Raw genomic sequence first — 17424 nt, 5'->3', positions numbered from 1 at the left:
CGAAGACTGCGCGGCCTCCCGCGGACAGAGGCCCAGCCTGGGCAACGCTCTCCCCGGGCACCGGGTAACGTTGCTCCTCCTGCATCATCAGCCTGACTACACGAGGTGGATTCCCTCCACACGACAGTCCTCGGTACAGACGGCTGAGAATACAGCACCCGAGGCGTGGGTGGTAGCCCGGGACGGGGGCTATGACCTCCACCCCGCAGCGCACAGCTCACCTGGCAGTACCCGATTCTGGGATTCCGGTGGGCATAGGCCGTCAGGACTCTCCTCAAAGCAGCGATCCCCGTTTCGTTTTGGAAGGCAGGGTGCTCCGGTAAGGAGCGATGCAGGTCCCGTTCTATCTCCTCTGTCACCAGGCAACACTTTCCCATGGACTCCTCCACCAGGTTGCCGTAGTAACCGGGATGCGAGGTGAGGTCAGTGACGGCATCTGATGATTTAAAAGTAACGTTTCAAGGGGGACTGATTACCAGGAGAGAGTCCACGTGGGGAGGGAGGGGCCTGTCCGGTCAGAGGATCTCAGCGGGGTCCTGCTACCTGAGGGACATAAAAAATAGTTTGGGACCACACACAACCAAAAGGAACTTCAGTTCTGCTAAGAAAAAAGAAAAAAAGAAATAACATGGCTTTTCTAAGAATAACCTTACAGAGAGGGGGGAAGAGTTCACGCTAGAAATAGCTTTATTACTATGCTTTTAATCAGTTGTATTCCCTGGCAACAGAACTCTGTGTGTGTGTGTGTGTGTGTGTGTGTGTGTGTGTGTGTGTGTGTGTGTGTGTGTGTGTGTGTGTGTGTGCATGCGCACGTGCGTGCACGTTCAATAAAGAGACCTAGAGGACGTCATGTCAGTGGCAACAGCAGGTGTCAACTTTAGGTGGTGGGATTCTGGGCCGTGTCACTTTCTTTGCTTGCTGTTCCATATGAATATGGACTTTTTACTAAACACAAAAATACTGGGAGGATGCTTTTTATAAGTCCCCCGTATTTTATGAAATACAAAAATACCCTCATCTGACAGAGGACGAGTTTCACCGGCATGCTGTTGCTGGGCAGTGAGAGAGACAGGCCGGCAGGCAGCGGGGAGACTCGGCCTGTGGAACGAGGTGAACGCAGGGAGGAGAAGGACCAGTAAACACCCACTCAGTAGCACCACCGCCCAGGAGCTGGGCAGCATCGGGCCTGGGGCTGGGCCTCTCGGGCAGCAGAGGAGAGGGGCTGGGCGACTGCAGGGAGAGACGGGCAGGATGGGGGAGAGAGGTGACCGAGGGGGAGGCCGACTGAGGAGGAACGGGGACAGGCAGCGGGGAGGATGGGTCCCCAGGCCTAGCCTCCGGGAGAGCACGGCGGAGCCCCCGGGGAAGGCGGAGCCCTGGCCACCCTGCCCCTAGCACCCCGAAAGGGGCGGCAGTCACGCTGTCCCGGACCGCAGGGCCTTCCCTTCTTGCTGGCAGGGCCCCAGCTGCTCCCCTGCGTGGCACCAAACGGCGGCCAGAGAAATGCCTGCTTGGAACGCCTCTGGGGACCTCGGCCCCAGTCTCAGCTCATCCGTCGGCCAGTGTCCCGATGAGACACGCAGCAGCAGCAGCAGCAGCAGCAGCAGAGCCCCCGGCCCAGCGGTGCAGGAGGAGGACGCGGGCAGGACCTCGTGGGGCCGCTGTGTGTCCCCCCGCCAGGGGAGCGGCCGAGAGGAAGTGTGCATTGAGGGGTTCACTACAACGCACGCACTGAACAACTTCTGAAGGTGTTTTCGTTTCGTCTACTTCAGGACTCACGTCCTAGAAAGACACTGCACGTCAAGGACGTCCTGAACAGAATTCCGAGGACAGCGAAGAGACTCGCAAAGTCATTTCTAAAGGAGAGGCGATCACTTGGCCAGACCTCGCACCGACCCAGGACACCACAGCCAACATGGGAAGGTCCTGAGGTCCCCGGTCGGACGCGTCCCAGGCAGAGGGGACCCGTCTGCACACACACACACTGCCCGGGTCGGGGCCTCTGTCCCGTGTCTGCTCCAGAAATAAAAGTTGCCCTGGAGACCCCGGAAACGCTCACCCGAGAAAAGGAGCCAGAGTTTGCCGCGTAACGACTCGGGGATCCCCATGGCCACCAGCTTCCGGATCTTCTCCGTACGGAACATGCACACGGTCCTGCCGTACTCCACGAAGTGGTCGTTCCACAGTCTCAGCTTGACCTGTTCTCTGGACTGCAAGTGGAAACACGCTGCATGTACAGAGAAGGTCGCCCGCACCTTCCACAACCCGTCACGGGGAGACGCTCCTGCTCACGGACGGACCAACAGCGACAGGCAATTCGCTCAGCAGATACTTCTGAACCTCCACCAGGCACAGAGCTCGTAAAGGTCACCAGCCCTTCAGGGGTTCAGGGCCCAGTGGGAGCGCTGACACAAATATTGATGAATCGCCCAGGGCAGCTGGGAGGGTGGGGCAGGGCGGGGTGGGGAAGCCTCTCCGGATGGATGGCTGACGCCAAGCCAGCTGCCCAAAGAGGCCAGCTCAGAGGGCAAAGGGGAGCAAGGGCTCTCATGATTTGCCTGGAGCTCCCTGCCGGCCGGGGGAAAAGCTGCCAAAAACTTCCACTGTTCTCACTAGCAGAGATGAAAAAGACACGACGTCTCTAGGTGACTGAAAATCTTTCAAATTATGGATTTTTAAAATCCTTTAGAATTCCTAGCTGGCAGGAATTTCTAGTGCCTTTTGTGTGTGTGTGTGTGTGTGTGGTATGCGGGCCTCTCACTGTTGTGGCCTCTCCCGTTGCGGAGCACAGGCTCCGGACGCGCAGCCGCAGCGGCCACGGCTCACGGGCCCAGCCGCTCCGCGGCATGTGGGATCCTCCCGGACCGGGGCACGAACCCGTGTCCCCTGCATCGGCAGGCGGACTCTCAACCACTGCGCCACCAGGAAAGCCCTCTAGTGCCTTTTAAACGAGATGTTTATAGGTGCTTTTAATTATCTGTATTCTCTAGTAATGGGAGACGTTTACAGAATATTGACATTACATACCGTCAACATTCTTACGTGCTTCATCGAGCGTTCGTTGAGCAGCTCTGTAAAGTCATCAGAAGGCTCAGTTCTCAATGAACAAAGCTAACGATCTATGATACACGAGCCATTAAGTGGCCAAGGGGCAGCAGCCATGTTCACGGCCACCCTGGTACTCATGGTCCTAACACAGCACCCCTCCTGCCAGGGCACCATCTCAGAGCATGATTTCTAGTCTATTTACCATACAGGCACTGCCCTCAGACTCTCCCTACAGAGGAGAAAACTACAGAAATGTGACAAAAGTATTTTTAGTTCAGTAAAACTAGAAGACAGCCAGGGTACAAAAAAGAAACACTGTACCAAAGAGCCACGCAGACACCACTGGAAAAAAGGAGATCGACTTGTTCTGCACCTGGAAACCCCACAAGGGCGGCAAGGACAGATGCCACCGGAGGGGCAGGCGGGGAGAGCCATGGCCCTCGGACGTCCCACCACATCCATCACCCACCGGGACACGCCCAGGCCACTAGCCACTAGCACCACTGACCACTTCCCCTTTCTGCCAATGAGGAAAAGAGGGAGGAAAAGAGGGAGGCAAAGCAGGCGCATCACGTGTCCCCAGGTTGCCTGGTAACCTGTGCCACGCCAGGCCCGCCCTCCAGGGCCTGCGGGAAGCCACGCCCCTGACACCTCCGCCTGTGCCCCGCGGTGGCGAGGGCGGAGCCTCATCACCCACCAGTCTCGAGTCGGGGCTCTGGCTGCCTGACCGCCGGAAACCAGCGACCAGGGCCTCGCGGTGCAGATGCGGGCTCATCTCTTTCTCCCCTTCCTCGCTATTTTGAGAAGACACCATCTCAATACGCCCAAACCTGTGGTCACTGCACATGCTTGTTGAATGAAACACAGATGAAGTCTGCATGGGGAGAGAAAAAGAAAAAATGAGAGAGAAGTCACTGCCTTCGTTATAAGAGACAGTCTTTGTTTTGCCTTTGGACGCATGAGCGTTTTAACAAACTTCAACACGCCTCTCTGTTTAGGACTTACGGGAAAAACAGACTAACACTAGACCCAAGAGGTTCGATCCTCAGTAAGGAATACGGTCCACACAGCGCTTTCCCGGCGAGGCTGCTCACGGCACACAGAGTACAGCCCCAGTGGGGCTGGGAAAGCACCATCACGCCCTCAGCTTCCAGAACTGAGGGGGGCCATCTCGAGAAAACTGCTCTCAGGTACTGAGAGACTTTCCCTCCTTTCCTCCCGTCACTACTCGGATGAAAAGAGGTCCAGAAAGAAGGGGGATGGGTGTGAAAGAATTAGGGACTAGGTCCCAGCAGATCCAGGTCTATTTTTGCAGCTGTCCCATCTTAACGACAATGCAACAGCTCTTTTGGCAACTTACATCTGCTCCCAAATAACATCATCCCCTCCAACCTCGGGGGGTGGGGGGGGCAGGGGATGGGGAGGGGGCCCTGACCTCTCTAACTAGTAAAGAGGGTGTCCACTCACCTGTGGGTTGACTCCCCATCAAACCCTCCAACCTCTGAGGGGGTGGCCTGTCAATCCCTCTGACACATGGGTACAGCCCATCTATCCCTGTAACCTGTCGGGGGGACATCCTCCCACCTGTGGCTGAGTCCCCATCAACCCTCCAACCCAGCCACACCCACTCAGGACACCGGTGCATCAGAGGTGACGCCACACCGTCTGCTACATGGACCCAATCATCGCTTACATTTTTCTGGTACCCAAGTGGATCATCGTTACGTGCACACCCCTCTGGAGACCCCTGCCCTCGAGGTGCCGAAGAAAACGGGATTTTCAATGTACGGGCTCCCACAGCGTCCAGGAATCATACCAGGTCCTCGTCCCGTGCGGTGTCATAGTGCACGGGGTGGTCGGCGTGCACCTGCTTCAGCCTCGCCAGCAGACTCTCCACCAGGCTGTCGCGACCCGTGAGCTCAATGAACTGGAAGGCCATCTTGCTCCTGATGCTGACGATGATGGGGTTCGGCAGCAGACTCGTGTCCTCCATCTTCTCAATGCTCACGACCTGTTACACGCAGCCACGCACACGAAGGCACAGCAAGAGAGAAGACGGGCCAGCATTCGATCGCATACTCGGAAAATATCCCGAGAGAGCAGGCAAAACCCGTAACTGCAATAAGGAACTGGCACGAAGTCAGAAAGGCCGGGACGCGGCATACGCACCACGGCGCAAAGCGGGAGTTAACTCAGGGGCCCCTGGATGAACGCATGAATGGACAACCAAAACGTGAGCTCTGCACACAGCGGAATATTATTCAGCCTTAAAAGGGATGGATGTTCTGGCAGGTTAGCTACAGTCTGGATTCACCTTGAGGACGTTACGCTAAGTGACATAAGCCAGTCACAAAAGGGCAAATACTGTAGGATTTCACTGATACGAGGGACCTAAAGGAGTCAGATTCATCGAGACAGAAAGCAGAGTGGTGGGTCCCCAGGGCTGGGGGAGGGGCACAGGAAGCTACTGCTTAACGGGGATAGTGCTTCAGTTTGGAAAGACGAAAAAATTCTCATGCAGCTTGCACAACAGTGTGGATGTACCTAATACCAGTGAACTGCAACAGTTAAAAATGGTTAAAATGGTAAATGTTATGTATACGTTACCACAGTTCAAAAAAAAAAAAAACTACATAAGGCAAAATCCAAGATTTCTTGCTCCACTCATAAGTAGGACTATTTGTAAAATGAAGACACCTGCTGCAGAAAAATGGAGGTCAATCACATGAATGAAAAAATTGAGTTTTTCTGAATAGTGCTTAGTTCATATGTTATAATAGCAAGAATCTGGAAGTCTTGACATGTGACAGAGCCGTGGGTCCTGTCACAGCCGACATGCCCTGAAACCACAGTACTGACTGAGCTCGTCAGATGTGGAAGCAGACTCCACTTCCAAGAAGAGAACTGCAGACTTTCACAGTTGAAAGGAAGCATTTTTCTAAATGTTTACCTAAAGTTCCAGGAGGGTCTAAAAACCAAGCAATTTGACATTTATTTTCAAAAGATGATGCTTTAAGTCCCCTTTTTTTCTTTTCCCTTTTGTGGGTGGAAGGGAAGGATTCATCCCTAAGGGCTGTTGGAAGAGCTTTCATTGCTAAGCAGGTACTTTATAATAACAGCTTTACCGATAACGCGGAGGCCAGGGTGCCCTGTTCTCACCATTCACTTCTATGCAAATTTCAGGTTGCCAGGCAACAACAGAACAAGCAAAGGCCCCTGGTCAATTCAGGCCATGCATCTCTCCAGACCCGCCCACCCTCGGTGGCAGAGCCTTGCACTGTGAGCATCCAGCCCCGCCCACGCCCCGTCTCACAGCAACCAGGCCCCCCCCCCCCCGTCTCACAGCAACCAGGGCCCCCCCCCCCTCGACAGGAGGAAGGCAGGCCTACCTCTCGGAGCGGGAGAATGACTTTGCAGCAGCCAGCTTCCTTGCTGGCAAAGCAGATGTAACTGTCGGAGGTGAACATCCGCCCGGCGGTGTGACAGCGGCTGAACGGCGTCCAGAGGGAACAGTCCAGGACGGCGTGCAGCTTCTCCCGCCTCGGCAGCCTGAAGAAGGCCCGGAAGAACTCGTTCTGTGCCCTGGCTTCCAGGTCCCTGGCAAAGGAGGGAGGGGAGAGAGAGAGGCAGGAACGGTGACTGAACACACTAGGTTATAGAGGAAAACACTCGTAACCCCCCGGCACAACCTGTCATAGAAGGGTCTGCAGAAAGGTCCTCCCCGGGGCACCCCCCATACCCTGAATCTTGGCTCAAACCCAATCTAGCAACAAGGCAGCCAAATCACAACATTTAAAAATACCAATGAATTTATGTCATAAACCAGAATTTTAGGAGAGGAAAAATTCCAAAGAACAGAAGTAAAAATTTGTCTTTGTCACATGGAATAAGCGTTCTAGATTTATCTGACAGAATTAGACTTTGCTCAGAGTCAAAATACGACCTTGTGGCTTCCTTAGTAACTGTGCAACCCTGGATGAGACTTGGTGTCTCATCCTGACATCTGCAAAATGGACGGAAGTAACACCTAAACTTTCTGCTGCAGGGGATCCCTGTGAATATAAAATGATGTCCACAGTATTGTAAAAGAGAAAAAGCAGGTTAGAAATAGCATCTACAGTATGATCCCATTTATATAAATGCTAGAAAGTTTGCAGAAAGTGACACGTAGAAAGACTTGCCCTAAAATGTTAACAGTGGTTATCTCCGCATAGTGGGATTTCTGCTTTCCACTCTGATTCTGCTTAAATTTTCCACCTGACCACATATTAGCTTTAAAGAAAAAATTAAGGTATTTTCTTCTAGGAAAAGAACAAATCTTCAAACGTTGTGTAAATGCAAGATATTAAACTCCACACCCTGGACTCTGCACGGCAGGCCAAGTGATTTTTTAGACACAATCTGGTCGTGGAGCCCCTGAGATGGGACCTCACCTCCTTCCCACACAGATGCCTATTCCGCCCTAGCTCTCACTTCCAACCCAGACCTCATTTCAGACCCTCACGCAAGTGCCTTCCCAGGAGACGTCATACAGAGATGCGGCAGTCCACGGAATTTACCCTCCAAGCCTCACAAAGAGAAGATATACACATGTCCAGAAAGCCCTCTGGGCATAGAGAGAAATGATACAAATTCCACAGATCAAGGTGGGTCCAGTCACTACGCTCCGAAGCTGCAGCTCCTTAAATACCTGCTACAACGTGGATGGCTGTTTCCAAAGGGGCCTGAGAGGTGATGGATGAGTTAAGGAACTTGACTGTGATAATTATTTCACAGTGTATGCAAGTATCAAATCTTCGTGTTTCTAACTTAAATATATGCAGTTTTATTTGCAACTTAGAGCTCAATAAAGCAAGAAGAAAAAAAAAAAACTTCAGAACTTCTGACTCAATCTATAAATAGCTTAAAAAAAACCCTATCTTTTAGCTTAAAAAAAAACTTCTATATGAAAAACTGGAAGATAATCTTTGTGAATTGGTTTACACAAATACTTCCCAGGAGAACCTGAAACACAAACAAAAAAATTCAAAATTGAATTGCATCAAAAATTAAATTTCTGACATATGTATGCATATCATTGATTCCCTTTGTTGTACAATAGAAACTAACAGCCTTGTGAAGCAATTATACTCCAATGAAGATGTATAAAAATAAATAAATAAAAATAAAGACAAAAAAATTAAATTTCTGCTTTTGAAAAGTGATGTTAAGATAATGAAAAGACAAGCCACAGGCCATAAAAACTATTGTCAAAAGACACATCTGGAAAAAGGACTTGTATCTATAGCAAGATCTTTTACGATGCAATAGAAAGTGGGCAAACAATTCAGTTTGTTTTTTAATGGACAGAAGATGTGAACAGATATGAGGCCCCCAGAAAAGAGATACAACAAATAAGTAAATAAAAATGTGTTCAATACCATTAAGAAAAAAAGGGGAGGAGGGGGTGGCCTGAGCATCTTCCAGAGAGGAGCTGGGAGAACACAGGAAAGCACCGTGGATGCCCTAGAAGTCTGTGCTCTGGGAGAACAGAAGGCAAGGCCCCTCCAGGTGAGCCCCGACCCCTGAGAGCAGACCTCCGTCCAGCACGTTTGACTGGAAAACTTACACCCTTGTCCTCACAGTATGCGGCTCTGGTGGAAGTGAGGCCAGTGCTCCCACCAGTACACGTCTGGCACACGTAGCTGCAGCCACTGCCAAATCCAGCTGCTGGCTTTTTCTTCTGGAAGCACATCCCCGCCTCCTGGGGAGATGGCTGGAGCCGAGGTGAGAACAGGGCAAGTAACACGGATCACGGCAGCTTGTGTGGAGCTACAGGGACGTCAGCTCGGTTCAGCCCCCTTCTCTGCGGCCTCGGCACAGCTACGCGCAGCGTCTGTTCTCCTTTCGGGGCTGTTCTCCCTTCCCTGTAGAGGTCTGTCTCTCCCACACTCAGTAGCCCGAGCCCAGTGACCTCAAGTTACCAAAAGGAAAGCAGCAGGGGAGGAACTCTCCTAAATTATCTTCCTTCCTCCCTACTAGAAAGCTCTCTTCCAATCCCGCCTTGAAATATGACTTATATGTGATATTTAATGTTCTAATGTAGCTGAGATGACGACACGACACCTTGAGAGGTGGGGGACCCACGAGCCCCAACCCCGCACCCCTGCCAGCCCTGAGGGCCCTTTCCCAGTGGGTGGTCGTTTTGACGCTAAGTATATCACCTCCTCTTTCTGAACAGCATCAGAAACAAAGCCCACTGGTCACAACTGGCCTTTCGGACCTTGCAACGCTCAGTAAATATCTCCACTCTTCCTCCATACAGACCACCAGACGCGGGTCATGACCTAACCCGCAGAAAGTGGCAGCCAATCCCAGGCGTGTGGCCCCGGCGGAAGCGCCCTGCGAGGGTGGAGTGGGCGGAGCCAGCAGCCCCAGAGACACGCCCCGCCCGTGCTGCTCACTGCCGGGGGCGGCGGGCACAGGCCCCGGAACAGCAGGGGGAGGGGCCACGAGTCATCCCACCTGGATACATGCCGTGTTAGGAACCGGGAACCACGGGGGCTGACCAGAATACAGAGCAGTGGACACCAAGTTTGCTGTCGAAGACGAAACTAACGTGTGCAATCGGACATGACAACTATGCAGAAAACTCTAGGCTACCTGCACACGTTTAAACAACTCAGGGCACTTCCCTGGCGGCGCAGCGGTTAAGACTCCGCACTCCCAACGCGGGGGGCCGGGTTCAATCCCTGGTCCGGGAACCAGATCCCACACGCGTGCCACAACTAAGAGTTCGCATGCCACAACTAAGGAGCCCATGTGCCGCAACTAAGAAGCCGGCCTGCCGCAACTAAGACCCGAGGCAACCAAATAAATAAATAAATAGATTTTCTTTTTTAAAGTTCAGGTTCCAGTCCTAAGACCTCAGACCCGAGAAGTTAAGCAGTAGGTAGTTCTTCTGTTTCTCTGCATAACGTAGAATGAGACTTCTCTTTCCTGGATTAGGTACAGATGGATCAGAAACAGGTGTGGCTCTCTCTCTCCCCTCATAACCTTTTCTGGGGGAAGAACTGTGTCGGGCCTCACGCCAACTCTCACTCCCTCACATCGTTTATCCCACACAAAGACAAACCTATGGGAGTCTGCAGACCTACAGCTGCTTCAAGGCCCCATGCTTTCCCAAACTCAGGCTAAGAGACGGGCTGGGGAGGCGTGAAAGGACGTCCCATCCCTGAAGCCACCTCCTGCCTTTCTGGAACACTCAGGGCTCTGCAGCCAGGCTGCCTCATGAAGAAACACAGAGACTGCAGAGGCTCTCAGTTACGTGTCTGCCTGTGCATTTCAAACTCCGGGAACTACCAGGTACCAGCAATGTAGAAACAAGGCAGAAAGGCCAGACACGTGCCTCTCCTTCCCACCCAAGTCTGCACAGAAAACACTGCCTTTCTCAAATGTGTGTTTATTCAAAACATCTTTCCCCTGATGCCCCACAAGCACCAATGAAATGACGGCAGCCGTTGCCATGCGGCGTCCTGCACGGAGCACACGGCAGCCCAGGACCTCAGGGGGCGGGAGGCCGGCCTGGCCCTCAGACGACGGGCAGCCGTGTGAAGGACTCAGCTGGCTCCACGGTCCCCCCATTTTCCCTTGAAAATCCACCCCTGGGGCCCTGACAGACCAGGACTCAACAGGCCTGGACATCTATGAGGCTCTTCCAGCTGAGAAGAGTCTCCTGTCGCCATCCTCTGCTCTCCGTCCTGCCCCAGAGAGAGCCAGAGCCCCCCCGCCGAGCCCGAAGCAGCAAGGGCCCTGCAGGGAGCGGGGCGCGGACGTCCCCCCGGAACGCGGGCTGGGACCTCTGGGACCGCAGATGCCCCTGGAGAGGACTCTGAGCCAGAAGCGGGACGCAAAGTCGACTACGTCACACTCGCAAGCCTGGGCCTTCCTGGAGGGATCACAAGGAGAAGAGCAGGAAAAGGGGTGAATCTGGGTGGGAAAGGCCCCGGAGGGTCTGCAAAGCCAGTCCCGAGAGTGAAGGGTCAGCCAGGTGACGGGGAGGAGGGGTTTCCACCGAGGACATCGGCCCCCAAGGCCACCACGGTTCACCTTTAGATACTGACAGCCTGGGAAAGGGAGTCCATTTACTGCACTGCCTCCAGTCTCCCTGTGGCATTCTCAGCCTGTCAGAATGAATTTCAACGAAGATTACTGCGTTAACCGAGTCTTCGTGCAGCATCCTCAGCCAGTCGAAATACATTTCAATGAAGATGTTATTGAATTCAGACTCAGGGAAGCCCATCACCTCTCCCTTCTCACCCCCCTAAAACAGTGGGCTACACTTTTCTCACCCCATGCTTCACACCTTCAGAATCGATATTTCCTGGTTGAAGTATCAGGGCCAACCAATCTGTCCCCTCACTCCCTCCAATCTCCCTCCAGGAGACCCCTCCCCAGCCTCAGCGCCCCTGCCCCCCCGGATCCTGTGGCTGCAGCTGGAGGGTCCCCGGCCAAGGGCGTCCTCTGGGGAGTCCCGCCAGCCCTAACGTGCCTGCTGGGCCACGGTGAGCGTGCCCTGGTTCACCATCCCTGCTCTCCCGGGAGGTCTGAGCTTGGTCTGCTCTGTGCCCCTAAGTCCCAGGGAGGCGACCAAGCTGCAGGCATAACTAATCCGTAATCAGACCCCAAGGCACCTTTTAAAAGCAGTTACCTGACACTTCCCTGGTGGCAGAGTGGTTAAGAATCCGCCTGCCAATGCAGGGGACACGGGTTCGATCCGTGGTCCGGGAAGAACCCACGTGCCGCGGAGCGGCTAAGCCCGTGCGCCACAACTACCGAGCCTGCGCTCTAGAGCCCGCGAGCCACAACGACTGAGCCTGCGTGCCACAACTACTGAAGCCCGCACGCCACAACTACTAAAGCCTGCACGCCTAGAGCCGGTGCTCTGTAACAAGAGAAGCCACCGCAATGAGAAATCCATGCACCACAATGAAGAGTAGCCCCGGCTCACCGCAAAGCCTGCGCACAGCAACGAAGACCCAACGCAGCCATAAATAAATAAACAAATGTATTATTTTTTTTAAAGTGGTTATCTGGGAAGGGAAGTAAAAATACATCAACAAAACGGGGCCGGAGGAACATTCCAGACCCTGTGATTGTACCCTTAGCATGAAGAGACTGCTTTCCTCAACGTTCAACCTGGGCTATCTTGGCAGGAGGTCAAGTTGACTGAGTCATTACCTGTTTATGTCCACAGGCCAATGTCTCCAGGACAGAAAGCTTCAAGCGAGAACCCGCCAGGAACTGGCGGGAATGGCACGCCTTTCACTTGTGGAGGAAGTCACTCAAAGTGCTGTGACCAGTAAAACATGCCACGGACCAGGACTCTGCCATCCGCCTTGGGGCCCCAGGCACCCATGGGCCAGGCAGCTCCACCACTGGCCATCACTGGGGTCCTTTTTGCCCTTTCTCTCCTCCCCTTTCTACAAGTGTCCAAGGCTGGGGGCGGGGGGTGGACAGCCTTGTAGAATTCACCTGTTTCTGGAAGATTCCCAACACTGCTGAGTGTTCTTCCAAAATGGATGACTTTTCCCAAAGGGTCTGAAGTGCTACAGACCTTCCACTTTACTCTCCTTTCCTCACTTCTAGCCCAAATTAAAAATGCCACATCTGGAAGTACAGCTGTGCTAGAACATCAGGAAATTTGTGAAGAATCACCTGAGATCCCCAAGCCCAGGGGACTGACCAGAACACAACAGCTATGAGCTGGCCTCCCCTTCCAAAAGCCACTTGGTTACAATTCCCTCACCTACACATCTACGTGCAAACACGGTGAAAGAAGTCAAAGCTCTAACTGGTAGTTTCCATAAGCCCTTTTAACAGCCTATACAATGGAGATGGGTTTCTTCATCTTTTTTTTTTTGCGGTACGCGGGCCTCTCACCGCTGTGGCCTCTCCCGTTGCGGAGCACAGGCTCCGGACGCGCAGGCGCAGCGGCCACGGCTCACGGGCCCAGCCGCTCCGCGGCACGTGGGATCCTCCCGGACCGGGGCACGAACCCGCGTCCCCTGCATCGGCAGGCGGACTCCCAACCACTGTGCCACCAGGGAAGCCTGGGTTTCTTCATCTTTAACAGATCTTTGTAAGCTGGACTAAAAGCACGGAGGTACCAAACTATGTAGAGACAGCTGAAGAAATATGGGCAAGAGTGGCTCCCTTGTACTGGGTTGTCTTCTTGAGGCAGGAAGTAGCTGGGCCCCAGGCTGAGCAACTGCAGTCGCTCCCCTGTGGACAGACACTCCCAAATGGCAGGCTCAAGAGAAGAGCTGAGCCCCGCCCGGATGAGAGTTAAAGAGACCACATATTCCTCATTCTCAGTCAAGGAGACCTTCCCGACTACACATGCATAGAAAGGCTCCCTGGAGGGCAGAAAGGGAGTGATGTCAACCTACCCATAGGCCTCTTTGCTAGAATCCATCTTGGCTGAGAGATGTGCACGTACACAGATGGGAGGACCCTGAGATAAACCAAATATGGACTCAGAATCAAGCAAAGCAAGATGATTGGCCAAAGGAAACCTGGAAGAAACGCCCTATAAAAGTGATTCAAACTACCACGAGGGCAAGACTCTCTCTCTGAGCCCCCCCATGTGTCTAGCCACATGTACACTTCTTCCTCCTAATAAACACTTTACTTGTTTCACTACTTTCCATCTCTTTGTGGGAATTCATTTCTGCAAAGCTGAAGGACCAGGGCATTGTCACTGGCCACTGGTCTAGTGGCTAGGATTCAGCACTCTCACTGCCGTGGCCTGACTTCAATCTCTGGCCAGGAACCGAAAGCCTGCTTCAAGCCACTGCAGGCCAAGGGCACCCGAGATCATTCTCAGCCCTGAGATGAAGCCAGAGACAGTGATGGGGAGCCTGGGGCCGGAGGTACAGGGAGGAGCTGGGGACTGGGAGTCGTAAGACCAAAGGCAGCGCTGGCCCTGGGGTCCCCTCTCATAGGAGTGGTGAGCAGCAGCCCCAGCCTACAAAGGAACTCTCAGGTTACCAGAGATGACGCAAAACCAAGTGACATTCCGTGGAGTTTTACCCCAAACTCCACTTATATACATGATCGATTTAAAATATACACTCACAGCAGGGAGGGTCTTTGAACTCTTTCTGAATGCATGAAAACTCTTAGACACTGCCATTCAGAGAACATTAGTTAGAAAGACACACATTCCCCTAAATGTTCAGAGAAGGCAGTAGACATGTTTAAGGAATAATAGGAATGGTAAAATAGATGAATGAATTTTAAAAAAAGTTTTAATGACTAGTGGTTCCTAAAAACTTAAACTAGAAACACCATAAGATCCAGCAATTCTAATTCTGGGCATGTGACCAAAAGAATGGAAAGCAGAGTCTCAAAGAGATATCTGCACACCCACGTTCACAGCACCATTATTCACAACAGCCAAAGGCAGAAGGAACACAGTGTCCACTGATGGATACACAGGTAAGCAAAGTGCAGTATAAACATACATTGGAATATTATTCAGTCTTAAAAAGGAGGAAGATTCTGACAATCTACAGCGTGGGTGAACCTTGAGGACATCAGGTCAAGCAAAGTAAGCCAGTCACAAAAAAGACAAATACTGTAGGATTTCACTAGAGGAGGCAGATTCAAAGAGACAGAAAGGAGCAGGGTGGGTGCCAGGGGCTGGGGAAGCAGTGGGGAGTTAGTGTGAGTGCAGACCGAGTTTCAGTTTTGAAAGATAAGAGCTCTAAAGATGGATGGTGGTGATGGTTACACAACAACACGAATGTACTTAATACCACCAAACCACAGGCTTAAAAATGACTGCTAATCATCGGGAAAATGCAAATAAAAACCACAATGAGATATCACCTCGCACATGTCAGAATGGCCATCATCAAAAAGAATACAAATAATAAATGTTGGCGAGGATGTGGAGAAAAAGGGACCCTCGTACCTACCCTCCTACACTGTTAGTGGGAATGTTAATTGGTGCAGCCAATATGGAAAACAGTGTGGAGATTCCTCAAAAAACTAAAAACAGAATGACCATATGACCTAGCAATTCCACTCCTGGCTATATATCTGAAAAAAAAAAAAAACAGACACACTAATTCGAAAAGATACATGCACCCCAATGTTCATAGCAGTGTTATTTACAATTTCCGATACGGAAATAACCTAAGTGTCCATCAACAGATAAGTGGGTAAAGATGTGGTGTATGTATACAACAGAATACTACAAGAGTGAAATTTCGGCTCGTCCTCCACACGGCGCAGGCCACGTGCCAGGGGCGTGTGTGTCACAACACAGGAACCTGCAGCACCATCCTCCTCCCGGAGGGGGCCTTCTCCTTCCAGTGTGAACATCCACTCCATTTCGCCACCCGGTTCTGTGAACTAGCCGTGTGGCTGACACGGCCTTTGTGCTCCGGCCAGGTGTCAGGCCTGAGCCTCTGAGGGGGGAGAGCCAAGTTCAGGACACTGGACCACCAGAGACCTCCCAGCCGCACGTAATATCAATCAGCGAGAGCTCTCCCAGAGAATTCCGTCTCAACGCCAAGACCCAGGTCCACCCAATGGCCAGCAATCTCCAGTGCTGGACACCCTATGCCAAACAACTAGCAAGACAGGAACACAACCCCACGTATTAGCAGAGAGGCTGCCTAAAACCATAATAAGTTCACAGACACCCCAAAACACACCACCGGACACGGCCCTTCCCACCAGAAAGAAAAGATACAGCCCCACCCATCAGAACACAGGCACCAGTCCCCACGACTGGGAAGCCTACACAACCCACTGAACCAACCTTACCCACAGGGGGCAGACACCAAAAACAACAGGAACTACGAACCTGCAGCCCGTGAAAAGGAGACCCCAAACACAGTAAGTTAAGCAAAATGAGAAGACAGAGAAGTATACAGCAGATGAAGGAGCAAGGTAAAAACCCACCAGACCAAAAAAATGAAGAGGAAATAGGCAGTCTACCTGAAAAAGAATTCAGAGTAATGGTAGAAAAGATGATCCAAAATCTCAGAAATAGAATGAGAAAATACAAGAAACGTTTAACAAAACAAGGACCTAGAAGAACTAAAAAGCAAACAAACAATGATGAACAACACAATAAATGAAATTTAAAATTATCTTAAAGGAATCAATAGCAGAATAACTGAGGGAGAAGAATGGATAAGTGACCTGGAAGATAAAATAGTGGAAATAATTACCACATAGCAGAATAAAGAAAAAAGAATGAAAAGAACTGAGGACAGTCTCAGAGACATCTGGGACAACATTAAACGCACCAACATTCGAATTATAGGGGTCCCAGAAGAAAAAGAGAAAAAGAAAGGTTCTGAGAAAATACTTGAAGGGATTATAGTTTAAAACTTCCCTAACATGGGAAAGGAAATAGTCAATCAAGTCCAGGAAGTGCAGAGTCCAAAACAGGATAAATCCAAGGAGAAACACACCAAGACACAGATTAATCAAACTATCAAAAATTAAATACAAAGAAACAATATTAAAAGCAGCAAGGGAAGAGCAACAAATAACATATAAGGGAATCCCCATAAGGTTAACAGCTGATCTTTCAGCAGAAACTCTGCAAGCCAGAAGGGAGTGGTTGGGCATATTTAAAGTGATGAAAGGGAAAAACCTACAGCCAAGATTACTCTACCTAGCAAGGATCTCATTCAGATTTGATGGAGAAATTAAAACCTTTACAGACAAGCCAAAGTTAAGAGAATTCAGCACGACCAAACCAGCTTTACAACAAATTCTAAAGGAACTTCTCTAGGCAGGAAACACAAGAAAAGGAAAAGACCTACAAAAACAAACACAAAACAATTAAGAAAATGGTAATAGGAACATACATTTCGATAATTACCTTAAACGTGAATGGATTAAATGCTCCAACCAAAAGACACAGACTGGCTGAATGGATACAAAAACAAGACCCATATATATGCTGTCTACAAGAGACCCAATTCAGATCTAGAGACACATACAAACTGAAAGTAAGGGGATGGAAAAAGATATTCCATGCAAATCGAAATCAAAAGAAAGCTGGGGGCTTCCCTGGTGGCGCAGTGGTTGAGAGTCCACCTGCCGATGCAGGGGACACAGGTTCGTGCCCCGGTCCGGGAAGTTCCCACATGCCGCAGAGCAGCTGGGCCCATGAGCCATGGCCGCTGAGCTGCGCGTCCGGAGCCTGTGCTCTGCAAGGGGAGAGGCCACAACAGTGAGAAGCCCACGTACCGCAAAAAAAAAAAAAAAAAAAAAAGAAAGCTGGAGTAGCAATTCTCATATCAGACAAAATAGACTTTAAAATAAAGACTATTGGGCTTCCCTGGTGGCGCAGTGGTTGGGAGT

General features: G+C 51.3%; 1 protein-coding gene across 10 annotated transcripts in view; it reads right to left on the bottom strand.

The window, feature by feature from the left end:
- TBC1D8 (TBC1 domain family member 8) overlaps nucleotides 1-17424 on the bottom strand; it is a 131230-nt gene that overhangs the window by 26285 nt on the left and 87521 nt on the right. For all 10 annotated transcript variants that reach the window (XR_010835343.1, XR_010835342.1, XR_010835344.1 and 7 more), the window contains exons 6-10: nucleotides 6438-6645; nucleotides 4865-5059; nucleotides 3746-3922; nucleotides 2060-2210; nucleotides 222-436 (exon numbers count right to left, since the gene is read on the bottom strand). Coding sequence is in view for 4 of the 10 variants with exons in the window: in XM_059079478.2 (XP_058935461.1) it covers nucleotides 222-436; nucleotides 2060-2210; nucleotides 3746-3922; nucleotides 4865-5059; nucleotides 6438-6645 (946 nt within the window). In the remaining 6 variants the exon portion in view is untranslated. The remainder of the gene's footprint in view (nucleotides 1-221; nucleotides 437-2059; nucleotides 2211-3745; nucleotides 3923-4864; nucleotides 5060-6437; nucleotides 6646-17424) is intronic.

Source organism: Kogia breviceps, chromosome 11 (assembly GCF_026419965.1).
Source record: "Kogia breviceps isolate mKogBre1 chromosome 11, mKogBre1 haplotype 1, whole genome shotgun sequence".
Taxonomy (NCBI): domain Eukaryota; kingdom Metazoa; phylum Chordata; class Mammalia; order Artiodactyla; family Physeteridae; genus Kogia; species Kogia breviceps.
This window is presented reverse-complemented; position numbering and strand designations above follow the sequence as displayed.